Source organism: Haliotis rubra, unplaced genomic scaffold (genome assembly GCF_003918875.1).
Source record: "Haliotis rubra isolate DU_JTF1 unplaced genomic scaffold, ASM391887v1 Scf3, whole genome shotgun sequence".
Taxonomy (NCBI): Eukaryota; Metazoa; Mollusca; class Gastropoda; order Lepetellida; family Haliotidae; genus Haliotis; species Haliotis rubra.
The window spans coordinates 2,821,715-2,840,430 of NW_025766968.1; the positions used below are offsets into that span (position 1 = coordinate 2,821,715).

The 18,716-nt window shown below is 41.3% G+C and overlaps 1 protein-coding gene across 2 annotated transcripts in view; it reads left to right on the forward strand.

The window, feature by feature from the left end:
* Positions 1–2,723: 2,723 nt before the first annotated feature.
* Positions 2,724–18,716, forward strand: part of LOC124282421 (stimulated by retinoic acid gene 6 protein-like) — a 49,667-nt gene continuing 33,674 nt past the window's right edge. For both annotated transcript variants that reach the window (XM_046718412.1, XM_046718411.1), the window contains exons 1-10: positions 2,724–2,889; positions 3,497–3,602; positions 4,401–4,483; positions 4,625–4,761; positions 5,015–5,135; positions 6,916–6,976; positions 7,661–7,780; positions 8,034–8,107; positions 15,921–16,029; positions 17,495–17,615. In XM_046718412.1, the coding sequence (XP_046574368.1) occupies positions 3,513–3,602; positions 4,401–4,483; positions 4,625–4,761; positions 5,015–5,135; positions 6,916–6,976; positions 7,661–7,780; positions 8,034–8,107; positions 15,921–16,029; positions 17,495–17,615 (916 nt within the window). In that variant the 5' untranslated portion in view covers positions 2,724–2,889; positions 3,497–3,512. The remainder of the gene's footprint in view (positions 2,890–3,496; positions 3,603–4,400; positions 4,484–4,624; positions 4,762–5,014; positions 5,136–6,915; positions 6,977–7,660; positions 7,781–8,033; positions 8,108–15,920; positions 16,030–17,494; positions 17,616–18,716) is intronic.

Here is an 18,716-nt window from a genome sequence, read left to right on the forward strand (position 1 = left end):
GTAACTTTATATACGAGCCTTTGTAAAACAATACTTCTTGGTCTTGAGTGTGGTGTTATCCATGGAACATCCATGCAGGACGTAAATATACATTTGATTGTACTCCCTTATGAGTGTGCATAACACGGAAACGAAAGTATGTATGAAATAGCCACGACAAAATGATGGATCAACCATCGTCATGTACATTTGGGAAAGATGTTATATAACGTCTTCGAGATGCAGAAATCAGACATTCTGGTCAAAATGATTTGCCATCTTGACGCCTCGCCGGAAATTCACTGATCAGAAAGTACACAAGACCCGTCTCCAGCTCTCCTGAGATCAGCGGTGTGGTATCGGAGTAGGAAATCTTACCTGAATTACAGTGGTGGTTATTGATCAACTTGTTTTTACTCAGTGCATTGTACACCTGTAGAGGCAATGTTTTCAAGTTGAGTTTAAATACGATTATTAAAGGCACAATGTCACGCCATACGTCTCTATAAATACATAATGCATTTTTCTCACTAATACTAACAATCAGCCCTCAGGGAAGCTACCATATAATTTGTTTTTTCAAAATACGTATTTAGATTACAATGTTAAATTTAAAAGTTCGAATGAATTATTGCAACGTTGCATTAAATCGACTCGCGTGCCCTCTACTTGACAAACATTATTTCAAGCGAACCTCATAGTGTTATGTCCTTTGGAGAGCTCTTTACGAATAACCTTCGCACAACGTGTGATTGGAACCAGTTCGGCAAACACCGACAACACCTCGTGCAGTTTACGGAGCAATTGTTTACATTACATGGCAAGTGTTATCTGTTTGGAAGCTGTTCGCCTCGAAGTTTCAATTATTGATTTCAGGCAAATCGTAAGGGGTAATAAGTCTTTTATAGCATCAATAGGAAGCTAAAGTGAGTGCATATGACCCCAATATATATATTAAAGGTGAACATATTGTCGAAAATGTGTGACATTGTGCCTTTAAGACGCAGCGGCATGTGTGATTTCAAAATACTCTCAAATATACTCAAAACGTAGCGGAGCCTGAACTTTCAATTTGGATCGGAAGTATAAGTGTTGACTATTTTTCAAAGACAGACATCTTATGAACGCACCACCATTCTCTTTATCGCCACCCCTAAGCACAACGCATAGGATGCACGTGCACAACACAGTAGCCCCATACACGTGCATGGGGTATCATGCGTAATTTTGACGGTTTTCAAGAAGGTTGATAAATAACTGTAGACCATTAATTTTGACAATCTTCTTGCATCACACAATTGTTATTGTTTGTTTCTAGGCGGGTTTTTGTTTTGTTTTTTGTTTGTTGTTGATTTTTTTTAAAATGAAAATCGTACACATGCAAATTACATGTCATACACCAATCATCTTTGAAGATCGATTACTGTACAAAACTATGGCCATAAGGTCATTATTTTCATATCAACACTGATTGACTCCGATATATCTCCCAGTTGTTTCAATCCAAAATTAAAAAGGAAGTTCAAATTCCCCTCCTTTTTTTGAAGAGTATGTATGACAAACACAACCTGCACGCTCTTGTATTCATGAAGCAGTTAAGAGTTTTAACTCAGATAACATTCCGAATTCCTTACATTTAGGGCAGAATGGGTCGATAAAGAGCACATCGAAAACATTTCTTAAGACAAAAGTTCCCTGATCTATACATCATAGCTTGATCTCGAAAACGATTCGTTGGAATATAATTGTCATGCTGCAAAGTTTGTAACTGGTCAATGTATGACATTTGTGATACTTTTACCATTATCAACTACCGTTCGTTTCAAGGCTAGAGGTAATATGTTACAGAACTGGTTTGTGTAAATAACGGTAATTTGGTCGAAAACTCATGGATTTGCTGAAATTAACGTAAACAATATTGGATGTAATTTTGAAAAATTCTAAAACCATTGATTACAAAAATAGGTCAAGATTTACGATAAATATCTATTTGTAGCCTGTAAGACGATTAACACTGGTCACGTGATGTGTCTTTGATGTGTCTTCCGCGACGATGAATTAACTAGTGAAAAGGCATTTAATATATGACATAAAGGATTCCGTCACCCCTGTAATAATGGGAACTCTAATGCATTTAGGAAACAATTTGAAGTTCTACCAAAGAACAAGTTTATTTGTCTACCAGATGTCAGCTGTACCTGTTCATGGTTTTATCATTCAAGTCCATCCGTATCGCAGTAAAACGGTATCAAACCTACCTATGTATATCAAGATTATGGATGATATAAGCGCTAGAAATAAAATACGAAATCATCTCGGATTAGAACCCAGGATCATCGCTTCTACAGTGCCCAAGATACGCGGCTCGTCATGTAAACGGTACTCTTGTTACTGTCACTATACCCGTTGAATTTAACCGGTGAAGGTCCGGGTTAGAATTGGTCCTCAGCATCCCATGCTTCTCGTCAGAGGCGACTAACGATATTGGGTGGTCAGGCTCGCTGACTTGGTTGACACATGTCATCGTATCCCAATTTTGTACATCGATGCTCATGTTGATCACTGGATTGTCTGGTCCAGACTTGATTATTTACAGATCGCCGCCATATAGCTGGAATATTGTTGGGTGTAGCTTTAACCAACAACAAATCAATCAAGATAACACCTTGCAGTCATGTTACCAGCAGAGCAAGTACACAGAGCAAACAATCTAACGGTGGGTCTTATCAGCAAGCACTGCAAGTAGGTCAGGCGGGTTTACTCAGTAACGAGAGAAAAATGTATTAACTAGTCCATAACAGCTGTATGTATTAGTGTTTTGGCATTTCTTTGTGGCTCTTGGCGATTGTTTGGCATCTGTTAAATCTAGGGCTGTCTGGTGAAGGCCTTTGGACAAAAGAACAGTTCTAGGTAAGTCAGGTAAAACACTTCATGGGTCTTCTAATTTTCCTGAACTTCCTTCTTTGTGTCTGAGTCATTATGTGTTGTTATATTAGCGTCCTGTTATGATATCGTGACCAGGCCGTGCATCCAGTGCAGTAGTCTTTTGGTTTACACAGGCAGTTTGCTAAACTCGTTCTTTGTTATAGTATGGTCAAACAGAGACCATATTTGTCGAACTCTGTCTCTCAGTCCCTCTAATGGAACGTTAAATCATTTATTTCGAGATGTCTAGTCAAGGAATAACCGATGTATTCAATATTATGTGTTCCAAATGGTTACTTTTGTGTTTACAAACACTTTTCTATCAATAACAAGGATGTCACATATTTGCATGTTTTTTATTGTGGTTAATATTTTCTCTACCATACTGGTTTCACGTAATGGTATAACTAAATAACTTGTGGTCAGCCTCTGTGGTCCAGTTGTGATGACCTATGCTCATGATGTCAATCACTGGATCGCCTGGTCCAGACACGAATATTTACGGACTGCCGTCATGAGTGTGGGACATTGCTGAGAGCGCCGTTAAACAACAGAAGAACAAATATGTCATAAACAGAAAATATATTTTCAGCTACAATGACAGAGTGATGACGTCAATACTAAATAACCAGACCCTCTCTGCCTGTGCGGACATCATTGATGCAGACGCGTTCAATCATGTCATCACCGTGCCTGCAGTAAGTCCATCCACCTCTATGCCATGCTCATATGGACAAAGGTTTACCTGTTTACTTATACCAGTAATTCATTTTTGCTGTCAGTATTTATTTACTGATATCAGTAAAGTTTTATTTATATCAAGAAATTTGACAATGATATCAATCCAAGAATTGCTGTCATTCCTAGAGCTTTTCGTTTCCTAGAACTATCTCACAATGCAAAAGTTACTAGTACAATTAATGTCGATAACCTTAACCTGTTACTGACAACGCTGAATCAATACTAAACCGGAAACAAACATTTTAAAAAATATACTGATATTAGAGCATACGTTACTGATATCAATAAAAGAAATACATAATGCAATACATAATAATCAACTGACCCTGCATCATAACCCTTACATTGGGTGTGGCAGTGAAAGCCAACACTACCGTCACTTTGCAATACCAAATAGGCTAAACTATCAAATACAATCAACAACAACAACAATGAGCAAGAGGACAAAGTGATCATGCGCCTATCTATGCTTTAGAAACAATGAAAAGATAATTACATTTGCTAAAATACTTACTATTAAAGAGAGGTTATGAGGGACCGACACAATCAAAAAGCAGACGAACCGAAGGGTTCCGCTACCAAAAGTTGAATAGTGATTTAAAAACGAAACATTAATAAAAGGTGTGATTATGAAGCGGAATTGGATTTAAAATAAACTTTACAAATATATTACAGTTAAGGATTCTCAAATAGTAAAATGAGTAATACACTTGTCCACATGTAAACGAAATCTTAAGATGATCATTTCTTTCCAGGCCGGCATAATCCTAGTTCTAGCGCTGCTGGAGAAGCGAAGATTCCGCCCTGAAGTATGTGGAGGCAGGCCTGCATTGATTGTGTGAGTATCACAAAACAAGACATCTTTTATTCAGCAATATCAAGTAATAATAATTCTTGGGACATCATATAAATTTCGTTAATGTTAATATCTGTTTCCATGATAAAAGGCAAGACATTCGTCAAATGTATTTCTTTCCAGTCCTCTCCCTCTGCTTGACGGCTACGACAAACGTTTCTCATACGCCGCAGCCTTCGGGGCCGTTACCAATATCATCTCAATTCTTTTCCTGAAATTGACTCATTCCTTCTCCTTCAACTATCCATTGTGGGCTAAGGGTGAGTTTACAACCTTACTCTCATAATATACAACTGGTGAATCTCGGCGATATGTTACTCGTATTTGCCACTATTGTGGCTCACCTTTTCGCGAACACCTGGTAATACCAAAATTCGATGGCGTAGCATGGATCATAAACAGATACCCGTGATAAAGGCGGAATCGTATCACTGATATCTCTTGTGGTTGTGGAAAAAGTTGAACCTTTCAGGGTTTTCAAATAAAATCAAGTAGTGATCTGTTTTATTTCAGCATTGGTGCTGCAACTACGAATTCTTGAGACCTGCATCGCATGTTTTCCACTGTTTGCCTGTATTTCCACAAGACACAAGCTGGCTGGGTCAGTCCTCGGTGTTACCTACAGTTCGATACAGTAAGTTGTATCTGTTTTTAATATCTGTCATTCACCTATCATCTTCATGATAACCATCACCACTACATCTCCATTCGCAATGTCCCAAGGCATTGCTGGTATTTGTGGAGAGGTTGCCTATGTCTCTAATCTCCGATCTGGTTCTCTCCTGATATAACGTCCACGGAAACGGCAATCCTTCAGTCTGCTCAAGTTGAGAGAGTTTGTGAATACCAAGGCTGTTGTCACAGTGCATTAGACACTGAACCCATGTAAAAGCATTGTCAGGAGCAGGAGCATTGACGGAGCACGCTGCCTGTCCCACATAACCAAGGAGCCAATTACCAAGAAACGTGAACTAGAACGTGAACAGCAATATGTCACAGCTGTGAAGCGTTTTACTGTCAAGAAGGAAAGTGTGGTCCAGCCCACAACACCCATCTCTTCACATTTACCCAAACGTCTATCCCTCAATCGACCAAAGCTGTCACTGCAAGGTGTAAATGGGACCAGTTGCCCGAACACCTGTTAAACCTTTAATTATCTATTTCATCTGCATCACTGGAGACTGGAGGTGTATGTCCCCAGTCCACTCTGCCAAAGTTTGGACATGGATCCAACAACCTCTACTCTGCTGTAGCCTCTCTATTCTCTGCCAGACTGAACTCACAGACTCAACATCTTTCAACCAATCCCTAACACTTCACTCGAAAACATACTGTGACATCTTCCAAACGAAAACATCTTCCAAACGAGTTAAAACTTCAAACTCACAGACAACAGAGCCGATACCAAAAACCAGAAACAGAAATTGTGCACCTAACAAGAAAAAGAGGAAAACTATTAAGGCTGAAGCACCATGGTCAAATGCCAATACCAGCACCAACGGAGAGCTGTCCTTTGGTCCTCTGGATATGGAGGTTACGTAGGAGTTCTTTAAACGCTTTTTGGGGTTCACGTGATATATCACCCGTGGAAGTGCCATGAATCCACAAAACATTATTCTCTTGATTAATACCGACTGTTTTTGTCTGCGTTTTGTCTCCTAGAAACAGATCATTTTGACAATTCAATACAGTCCCTATAAACTCCTTTTCTCCTCTAGGCATTAAAGCTGCAGGAGGCTCTTATATCCTGGTGAGGCTGGTATCATCAATTGCCCAGTTCCACTTAACACCAAAACTACAAACTGTTGCTTTGAACTTAGTGTTTACGCATCTCATTATGAACTTCTCAAATTGGTCTGTATCCTAAATTGTAACTATGTATAAGTATGGCAAATTGACTGTATATAAATATGGCTGCTGCACATAATACTCTAATGATGAAATTATGTATTTTACGAAACTCCTTTTGACCTTGTACTTTAGATGTGATTGTGTATATGTGGTCTCGCTATATGGCTGAAATAATGTTCATGCGACGTATATTTTAACTCATCCACTTACACTCAGTCATCATCATCATCATAACTTTAACCTACACATCATAATCATCACCAGCAGCAGCATCTACACAAGCATCATGTCACCCGTGATGATCCGGATTACAATTCGTCTGCCTCAACCCATGTCCTAACATCTAGGCGACTAACGGGATTGGATGGTCAGGCGAGCTGACTTTGTTGACGCATATTATCGTATCCCAATTGCGTAGATCGATACTCATAATGTTGATCACGAGATTGGTTGTTCCAGAATCCATATCAGCCTTGGTATTGCAGAGCGCAGCGTTAAGCAACATACAAACAAACAAAAACATGTCATTATGGCTTATGCATACAATTTGATACATGCTGCAGCTTAGGCGCTTTGATTGCTGAGGCCGTACAGTTCCACTGCCTGATTGATCCATCACCGACGGTAAGTGTCGTTTATGAGCAAAATACAAATAAAAAGCCAGTCAAATAAGTCATATACCCGTGACCTTAGTTTAACAAGTCAGATGAATCACTTGACACTTGAGGTTATTAAGCACATATGCCATAAGAAATGACATACTATTGAAAGGTCTCGTCAAAGGAAAGTGAATTATTGAACGATACCCAAAGGCTTAAAGACGTGTAACACGCGACCTAACTGTATCAGAATTCCTTAATTGTCTTTGTTATAACTGCCGCTAAAAACGAATATGTCAAAACAAGGACTTATGTTAGTGCCGTTTAGCATAAATCAGTTTTAGCATAAAGCAGTGCATATGGCTGAACATGGATACTGGATTATTCGCCCGTGGAAGATACTGCAGTGTAATATTTACGGCAATATTACACTAGTGTAATACCGCTAGCCGTGTGACGTCATAATGGTTTATTGTTATGACATCACAATGCTAATACCTATGTCACAATGGCATTAGACCTTGCTTGACTCACGGAAAGCTGAAAGTCATCACACTGTAGGCAGTTTCTATCAATTTAGGTTGGAGAGTAATGAACAGAATACTAAACTCGCTTCCGTGAAATAACATTTTTATGAAACTCGATAGATACCAAATCATTAAATCGCTTGGTATCCTCTATATCTTTAAATAGTTGGCATCGTTTATAGGGAATACATGCAGTAGTGGTACTCATCTACATCCCGGTTGTCCTGTGCTTCTTGTATCTGATCTTGAAGTTCCTTCTTGTCATCATAGAGTGCTTGAGGTCAAAGACGTACGTCATAACAGTGAGTAGTACTGGAAGTGTCATTGTTTCGTTCTATCTTTAGTGTGCCCACTTCTAAATGCCTCTCAAACAAGTGACTCTTTACAATGTATTTTAAGTGTACTTGCATCGATTGACGGTACGCCACATGCATATTCTTTAAATTTCCTTTTGTTATATAAGTCGGTACTGTTAAGCATTTTTATGTTATATAGCCACTTATTATTCCACTAACTAGATTGATTAATATATGTTAATTAATTTTACACATAAAGGAGCCGCTAAAACGGGTGTACGCCCACCAACAGCAGTATGTGCGTCAAGTTCTACACAGAGACTATGAGCCAAGGTAATATCGTGGTGTTATTAGGAATCAGGTATATAGCACCGTAGCATTGTGGGAACAAGTAGGATTTTAGCAGTAAAAACTGGAATATAAGACAGTAGCACTGGACAGGTATTTAGAAATACAGCGCTATAAGGAGATGCAGGACTGCTGCATTATAGGGACATGTAGGACTGCAGCATTATAGGGACATGTAGGACTGCAGCATTATAGGGACATGTAGGACTGCAGCATTATAGGGACATGTAGGACTGCAGCATTATAGGGACATGTAGGACTGCAGCATTATAGGGACATGTAGGACTGCAGCATTATAGGGACATGTAGGACTGCAGCATTATAGGGACATGTAGGACTGTCGCATTATAGGGACATGTAGGACTGCTGCATTATAGGGACATGTAGGACTGCTGCATAATAGGGACATGTAGTACTTCAGCATTATAGGGACATCTAGGACTGCTGCATTATAAAGACATGTAGGACTGCAGCATTCTAAGGACATGTTGGACTGTAACATTATAGCGGACATGTAGGACTGCTGCATTATAGGGACATGTAGTACTTCAGCATTATACAGACATGTAGGACTGCAGCATTATAAAGACATGTAGGACTGCAACATTATAGGGACATATTGGACTGTAACATTATAGGGGACATGTAGGACTGCTGCATTACAGGGACATGTAGTACTTCAGCATTATAGGGACATGTAGGACTTCAGCATTATAGGGACATGTAGAACTGCAGGGTTATAGGGAAACGTAGGAGTACAGCATTATAAAGACACGTAGGACTGCAGCACTATAGGGATATGTTGGACTGTAACATTATAGGGGACATGTAGGACTGCTGCATTATAGGGACATGTAGTACTTCAGCAATATAGGGACATGTAGAACTGCAGCATTATAGGGACATGTAGAACTGCAGCATTATAGGGACATGTAGGAGTACAGCATTATAAAGACATGTAGGACTGAAGCATTATAGGGACACGTAGGACTGCAGCATTATAGGGACATGTAGGATACTGCATTATAGGAACATTTACGACTACAGCATTATAGGGACATGTAGGACTGCAGCATTATAGGGACATGTAGGACTGCTGCATTATAGGGACATGTAGGACTGCTGCATTATAGGGACATGTAGGACTGCTGCATTATAGGGTAGGATGGGACATAGGACTGCAGCATTATAGGGGTCTGCACATGTAGGACTGCAGCATTATAGGGACATGTAGGACTGCTGTATTTTAGGGACATGTAGTACTTCAGCATTATAGGGACATGTAGGACTGCAGCATTATAGGGACATCTAGGACTGCAGCATTATAGGGACATGTAGGACTGCTGCATTATATGGGACATGTAGGACTGCTGCATTATGGGGACATGTAAGGACTACTGTAGGACATTATAGGGACATGTAGGACTGCAGCATTATAGGGACATGTAGGACTGCAGCATGATAGGGACATGTAGGACTGCAGCATTATAGGGACATGTAGGACTGCAGCATTATAGGACTGCAGCATGGACATGGGGACTACAGCATTATAGGGACATGTAGGACTGCAGCATTATAGGGACATGTAGGACTGCAGCATTATAGGGACATGTAGGACTGCAGCATTATAGGGACATGTAGGACTGCAGCATTATAGGGACATGTAGGACTGCAGCATTATAGGGACATGTAGGACTGCTGCATTATAGGAACATGTAGGACTGCACCATTATAGGGACATGTATGACTATAGCATTATAGGGACATGTAGGACTGCAGCATTAAAGGAACATGTATGGACTGCTGCATTATAGGGTTATGTAGGACAGCATTATTGTAGGACTGTAGGGACATGTAGGACTGCAGCATTATAGGAACATGTAGGCAGCATTATAGGGACATGTAGGACTGCATTACATTATAGGGACTGCAGCAGTGGACTGCAGCATTATAGGAACATGTAGGACTGCAGCATTATAGGACATTATAGGACTGACACTGCATAATAGACATGTAGGACTGCTGCATTATAGGGACATGTAGGACTGCAGCATTATAGGAACATGTAGGACTGCAGCATTATAGGGACATGTAGGACTGCAGCATTATAGGGACATGAAGGATACTGCATTATAGGAACATATAGGACTACAACATTATAGGGACATGTAGGACTGCAGCATTGTAGGGACATGTAGGACTGCAGCATTATAGGGACATGTAGGACTGTTGCATTATAGGGACATGTAGGACTGCTGCATTATGGGAACATGAAGGATACTGCATTATAGGGACATGTATGACACTGCATTATAGGGTAGGACAGCATTAGTGACATGCAGACTGCAGCATGATAGGGACATGTAGGACTGCAGCATTATAGGGACATGTAGGACTGCTGCATTATAGGGACATGTAGGACTACAGCATTATAGGGACATGTAGGACTGCAGCATTATAGGGACATGTAGGACTGCAGCATTATAGGGACATGTAGGACTGCAGCATTATAGGGACATGTAGGACTGCTGCATTATAGGGACATGTAGGACTGCAGCATTATAGGGACATGTAGGACTGCATGCATTATAGGGACATGCATGACCGGCAGCATTATAGGACATGTAGGACTGCAGCATTATAGGGACATGTGGGACTGCAGCATTATAGGAACATGTACATGGACTGCAGCATTATAGGGACATGTATGGCGACATGCATTATAGGAACATGTAGGACTGCAGCATAGGAGGGACATGTAGGACTGCAGCATTATAAGGACATGTAGGACTGCATTATAGGAACATGTAGGACTGCAGCATTATAGGGACATGTAGGACTGCAGCATTATAGGGACATGTAGGACTGCAGCATTATAGGGACATGTAGGACTGCAGCATGTGCTGGACATGTAGGACTGCAGCATTATAGGGACATGTAGGACACTGCATGGTATAGGGACATAGGACATGGGACTGCAGCATTATAGGGACATGTAGGACTGCAGCATTATAGGGACATGTAGGACTGCAGCATTATAGGGACATGTAGGACTGCAGCATTATAGGGACATGTAGTACTGCAGCATTATAGGGACATGTAGGACTGCAGCATTATAGGGACATGTGGGACTGCAGCATTATAGGGACATGTAGGACTGGAACATGCATTATAGGGACATGTAGGACTGCTGCATTATAGGAACATGTTGGACTACAGCATTATAGGGACATGTAGGACTGCAGCATTATAGGGACATGTAGGACTGCAGCATTATAGGGACATGTAGGACTGCAGCATTATAGGGACATGTAGGACTGCAGCATTATAGGGACATGTAGGACTGCAGCATTATATAGGGACATGTAGGACTGCAGCATTATAGGGACATGTAGGACTGCAAAATTATAGGACATGTAGGACTGCATTATAGGAACATGTAGGACTGCAGCATTATAGGGACATGTAGGACTGCAGCATTATAGGGACATGTGGGACGCAGCATTATAGGGACATGTAGGGACTGCATTATATAGGAACATGTAGGACTGCAGCATTATAGGGACATGTAGGACTGCTGCATTATAGGAACATGTAGGACTGCATTATAGGGACATGTAGGACTTTGGCTGCATTATAGGAACATGTAGGACTGCAGCATTATAGGGACATGTAGGACTGCTGCATTACAGGGACACATGTGGACTGCTGCATTATATAGGACATGTAGGACTGCTGCATTATAGGACATGTAGGACTGCAGCATTATAGGGACATGTAGGACTGCAGCATTATAGGGACATGTAGGACTGCAGCATTATAGGGACATGTAGGACTGCTGCATTATAGGGACATGTAGGACTGCAGCATTATAGGGACATGTATAGGACTGCAGCATTATAGGGACATGTGGGACTGCAGCATTATAGGGACATGTAGGACTGCAGCATTATAGGAACATGTAGGACCATTGCATTATAGGGACATGTAGGACTGCAGCATTATAGGGACATGTAGGATGTAGGACACTGCTGCATTATAGGACTATGTAGGACTGCAGCATTATAGGGACATGTAGGGACTGCAGCATTATAGGACTGGAACATGTAGGACTGGGACATGTAGGACACCATGTAGGATAGGGGACATTATAGGACATGTACATAGGCAGCATTATAGGGACATGTAGGGACTGCAGCATTATATAGGACATGTAGGACTGCTGCATTATAGGGACATGTAGGACTGCAGCATTATAGGGACATGTACATGTAGGACTGCAGCATTATAGGGACATGTAGGACTGCAGCATTATAGGGACATGTAGGACTGCTGCATTATAGGAACATGTAGGACTGCAGCATTATAGGGACATGTAGGACTGTAGCATTATAGGGACATGTAGGACTGCAGCATTATAGGGACATGTAGGACTGCAGCATTATAGGGACATGTAGGACTGCAGCATTATAGGGACATGTAGGACTGCAGCATTATAGGGACATGTAGGACTGCAGCATTATAGGGACATGTAGGACTGCTGCATTATAGGAACATGTAGGACTGCAGCATTATAGGGACATGTAGGACTGCATTATAGGGACATGTAGGACACTGCATTATAGGGACATGTTATAGGACTGCAGCATTAGAGACATGTAGGACTGCAGCATTATAGGGACATGTAGGACTGTGCATTATAGGAATGTAGGACTGCAGCATTATAGTAGGACTGCATAGGGACATGTAGGACTGCAGCATTATAGGGACATGTAGGACTGCAGCTATATAGGGACATGTAGGACTGCAGCATTATAGGGACATGTAGGACTGCAGCATTATAGGGACATGTAGGACTGCTGCATTATAGGAACATGTAGGATACAGCATTATAGGGACATGTATGACAGTGCATTATAGGGTTATGTAGGACTGCAGCATGAGAGGGACATGTAGGACTGCAGCATTATAGGGACATGTAGGACTACTGCATTATAGGAACATGTAGGACTGCAGCATTATAGGGACATGTAGGACTGCAGCATTATAGGGACATGTAGGACTGCAGCATTATAGGGACATGTAGGACTGCTGCATTATAGGGACATGTAGGACTGCTGCATTATAGGGACATGTAGGACTGCAGCATTATAGGGACATGTAGGGACTGCAGCATTATAGGGACATGTAGGACTGCATTATAGCATTATATAGGGACATGTAGGGACTGCAGCATTATAGGGACATGTAGGACTGCAGCATTATAGTGACATGTAGGACTACTGCATTATAGGAACATGTAGGACTACAGCATTATAGGGACATGTAGGACTGCAGCATTATAGGGACATGTAGGACTGCAGCATTATAGGGACATGTAGGACTGCAGCATTATAGGGACATGTAGGACTGCAGCATTATAGGGACATGTAGGACTGCTGCATTATAGGAACATGTAGGATACTGCATTATAGGGACATGTATGACAGTGCATTATAGGACATGTAGGACTGCAGCATTATAGGGACATGTAGGACTGCAGCATTATAGGGACATGTAGGATACTGCATTATAGGAACATGTAGGACTACAGCATTATAGGGACATGTAGGACTGCAGCATTATAGGGACATGTAGGACTGCAGCATTATAGGGACATGTAGGACTGCTGCATTATAGGGACATGTAGGACTGCTGCATTATAGGGACATGTAGGACTGCTGCATTATAGGGACATGTAGGACTGCTGCATTATAGGGACATGTAGGACTGCAGCATTATAAGGACATGTAGGACTGCAGCATTATAGGGACATGTAGGACTGCAGCATTATAGGGACATGTAGGACTGCAGCATTATAGGGATGTTGGCATTATAGCACATGTAGGACTGCAGCATTATAGGGAACATGTAGGACTGCAACATTATAGGGACATGTAGGACTGCAGCATTATAGGAACATGTAGGACTGCAGCATTATAGGGACATGTAGGACTGCAGCATTATAGGGACATGTAGGACTGCAGCATTATAGGAACATGTAGGACTGCAGCATTATAGGGACATGTAGGACTGCAGCATTATAGGAACATGGAGGACTGCAGCATTATAGGGACATGTAGGACTGCAGCATTATAGGGACATGTAGGACTGCAGCATTATAGGAACATGTAGGACTGCAGCATTATAGGGACATGTAGGACTGCAGCATTATAGGGACATGTAGGACTGCAGCATTATAGGGACATGTAGGACTGCAGCATTATAGGGACATGTAGGACTGCTGCATTACATGTAGGACTGCTGCATTATAGGGACATGTAGGACTGCAGCATTATAAAGACATGTAGGACTGCAGCATTATAAGGACATGTAGGACTGCAGCATTATAGGGACATGTAGGACTGCAGCATTATTGGAACATGTAGGTCTGCTGCATTATAGTGACATGTAAGACTGCAGCATTATAGGAACATGTAGGACTGCAGCATTATAGGAACATGAAGGATACTGCATTATAGGAACATGTAGGACTACAGCATTATAGGGACATGTAGGACTTCAGCATTGTAGGGACATGTAGGACTGCAGCATTATAGGGACATGTAGGACTGTTGCATTATAGGGACATGTAGGACTGCTGCATTATGGGAACATGTAGGATACTGCATTATAGGGACGTGTATGACACTGCATTATAGGACTATGTAGGACTGCAGCATGAGAGGGATATGTAGGACTGCAGCATTATAGGGACAAGTAGGACTGCAGCATTATAGGGACATGTAGGACTGCAGCATTATAGAGACATGTAGGATACTACATTATAGGGACATGTAGGACTGCAGCATTATAGGGACATGGAGGACTGCTGCATTATAGGGACATGTAGGATACTGCATTATAGGAACATGTAGGATACAGCATTATAGGGACATGTAGGACTACAGCATTAAAGGGACATGTAGGACTGCTGCATTAAAGGAACATGTAGGATACAGCATTATAGGGACATGTAGGACTGCAGCATTATAGGGACATGTAGGACTGCAGCATTATAGGGACATGTAGGATTCTGTAGGACATTATAGGAACATGTAGGATACAGCATTATAGGGACATGTAGGACTGCAGCATTATAGGGACATGTAGGACTGCAGCATTATAGGGACATGTAGGACTGCAGCATTATAGGGACATGTAGGACTGCTGCATTATAGGAACATGTAGGATACTGCATTATAGGGACATGTATGACACTGCATTATAGGGTTATGTAGGACTGCAGCATGAGAGGGACATGTAGGACTGCAGCATTTTTAGACATGTAGCACGGCAACATCATAGGGACATGTAGGACTGCAGCATTATAGGGACATGTAGGGCTGCAATATTGCGGTGACATGTTGGAGTGTAGCATTACAGTAAGATGTAGCACAGTAACATGATAGTTATATGAAACATAATAACAACATGTGGGACAGTAACGTCATCCTGGCACATGGGCCTGTAGCATTTTAGTGACATGTAGGACTGATATAGCGAAACATGTTCACTTTAATGAACTTTATGACAGTACTGTTGCAAAACTGTAAATAAAAGCAGCAAACTTAAAGCTTTATTAATCAGCCTTTACTGTCAAGTAGAACAAAATGGTAGCAGAACGTGTATTCTGTAACACGTATATTGGTAGTATGCAAATGAATCAGTAGCAATTTTGGTATAAGTACTTGTAATCAAATTATTATATATTTATGATCTGGCATGATGTTGCACACTGTATAACACTGTATTTCAGCATAGAGACGACAACTTGTGATAAATGGATCTACAGACCCGTCCCTGGTTTCAAATATCCAGTGCGAATCATATCCGTGGTCTCCATACTTGTAGTTCTTCTGTACCAAGTAAGTAGGATGATTATTAACCATGATTTGTGTGTTAATTATGCCACTTTTGTCAATTAAACGTCAGTAGAACGGTTGAAACCACACATCTAAACCATATCATCCAACATCCAGTAAAAGCGGGTAGATGTTAGAAATCATAACACACTGAATACACGTACACAAGGTTGGATGTTCCCATTTATCTTCATTTATCAGAACACACGTGGTCCCTCACCGGGACCGGGAACGGATCCGGGTTAGAATTGATCTTCAGTAACCCATGTTTGCCGTAAGAGGCGACTAACGAGGAAGTATCTGGTAGTCGCAGGTTGTACTTCATACAAAATAAATACCAAATATGAATTTCTCATGGCAGCATGCACCGGGAGTGACTGAGTGTAAAATAAACAACGACTAAAGATACGCGATAAGAATTTGGGGAAACGCAAACACGAGGGGTGTTCCGGGTAAACACAACGTTAACATTCGAGGCGTCATTCTCGATCTGATGTCAATGCTGTCAAGGTCACAAGGTATTCACAAACAGCGATGGTGACCTGTTTGCTTAGTGACGTGTCACATTTTTGCTTCTCCACACAGCGTTACACAGATGTAATTCCTCGCCTGAACGTCCTTTTCATTATGCAACAAGCAAAGGTAGGAAGAGCCAGGCGACCTATCAGACGTCCGTTGTTACCCCTAGAGCACAAAACATCTTTGTGTCAAACCACGTCTCTGGAATTTGACATTATGGCAAAGGCCCACTGCTCGCACTGGAGTCGATTTCTTGTGTTCATGACTGATGTCCCAGCTCGTCTTTGGCGCCACAGAAACAATGCATGTCAACAACAGATTATCTGAATGGACAACAATATATCACTGACATCCTAGGTGGACTGTTGTACCACATTTCAATGACAATCCTCTGACCTTTTTGCCAGTTTTGATGGACGACAGTGCTGGGCTACATTTGGTGCATGTGGTGATTTCGTAAATCAGGAGGAGATAGGAACTCTACCTTGACCCGCCAGGACTCCAGCTTTCCGTTCTATAGACTTGTATAGAAAATTATGGGTCGCAGAATACGCCAGAGATCCTTCAATACAAAATTCTGATGTATTGGAACAAACCCTCAACCAAGAATCGGACGCAAAACTTCAACGTCAAAGTCATCATATCTGAGGAGAAGGTTCATGGATAATATTGCATTTGGCGGAAGTTACAACAGATATTGACATTGTACTCGTTTATTGATAGTCATGTGATTTATTGGGAATTGTATACCAGGATCTTGAAAATGGCCGCACTTGTTAACGTCAAGGGTATTATTTCCTGATGGTATATGTATCCAGATAGTATGTTAAATTGAGGTTTGAATATGTTCGTTTGCTGTTGTTAATGGTACTATCATACTATGAAAAGTATTGGGTGTTGCGATGCGCTTTCCATGTGTACATAATGACCCTGTTTGTTTTGATTCCAGACTGGAATGGGCCTGATCCTCCTTGGAGTTCTAATTACCAAATGGCTACAGTCTTGCAAATACAGTTTTCTCGGTGCACTCAAGATATGTTTATCGAAGCCTGAAGTGGATATATATGCAGGTAGACACTGGTTTCGCGTTGTGAAATGTTCACTGTTTTAATTTGTGCAAATTGCATGTGTCATATCAAACACTCACCGTGAGTTACATTTTAAACAATAGTGTCTTATGTTGACGTAAAATTAGCTTTTGGGAGACACAAGGACTAGAATTAGCAAATACAGAATGAGCGGAATACATACTCAGAAATCACAGAGACAGCTATGCGTGGAGTTCCAAGCTTAGACTGAGAGCATTTTTTATGCATGGTCGTCCTTACACAAGCAGACAGATTACCAGGCTGACGATCAGAGGATGATGAGTGACTGAGTTTGGTTTTACGGGGCTTTTAGCAATATTCCAGCAATATCACAGCGGGGGACACCAGAAATATGATGATGGTGGTTTTGGTTTTGAGATTGCTTCCATTGATATATGTGCGACTGCTTCAAAGGATCGAGTGTTGGCTAGTGGATTCAGTAGGGTTTACGGGCGTGATGGTGAAAAGTGTGTTATGAAACACCCTTTGCGTTGGATGTACTGCGTGCAGTGTATACGGGTGTTTCTTTTTGGCTGCCTTGTATGCATTTGTCCGTATGGTGTTTTGGTAAGGCTTTGTTGTCCTTTCGGAAGTTTAGTTATTGCCCTGTCGTTGTTTGTGTTTTCTTATATGGTGCTTATGAGCTGTTTAAGTGACTTTTGGATGAGGTCTTATATCTTTTTATTTGAATTTTGGTGTGTCCCTGTTAGAGATGCCTTGATAGACGTTTGATTTCGTTCTAACTTAGTAATAGGTGTGGGCTTATCTCTAGTACATTACTGACCATGGTCAGTATACATAGATACAGTAACAGAGAACACTGTACAGATGGAGAGATGACAATATGACGAAGAGCCAATAGCGTTGTCCTGGATAGGGGCATCTGACTCGATTAAGGCTATATCATAATATGAATTGCTGTGTTAAACAATAGCACAGTCGACGGCACAATCACAGCATGTGAAACAACTTAGATTTCCTTTAACATACGTCACTCGATTTTGTTCGAACGTGAAATAGTTCGGAACCTGTAATTCATACAAGTTAACACGTTGTCAAGACTGAATAATATCACTTCACTGT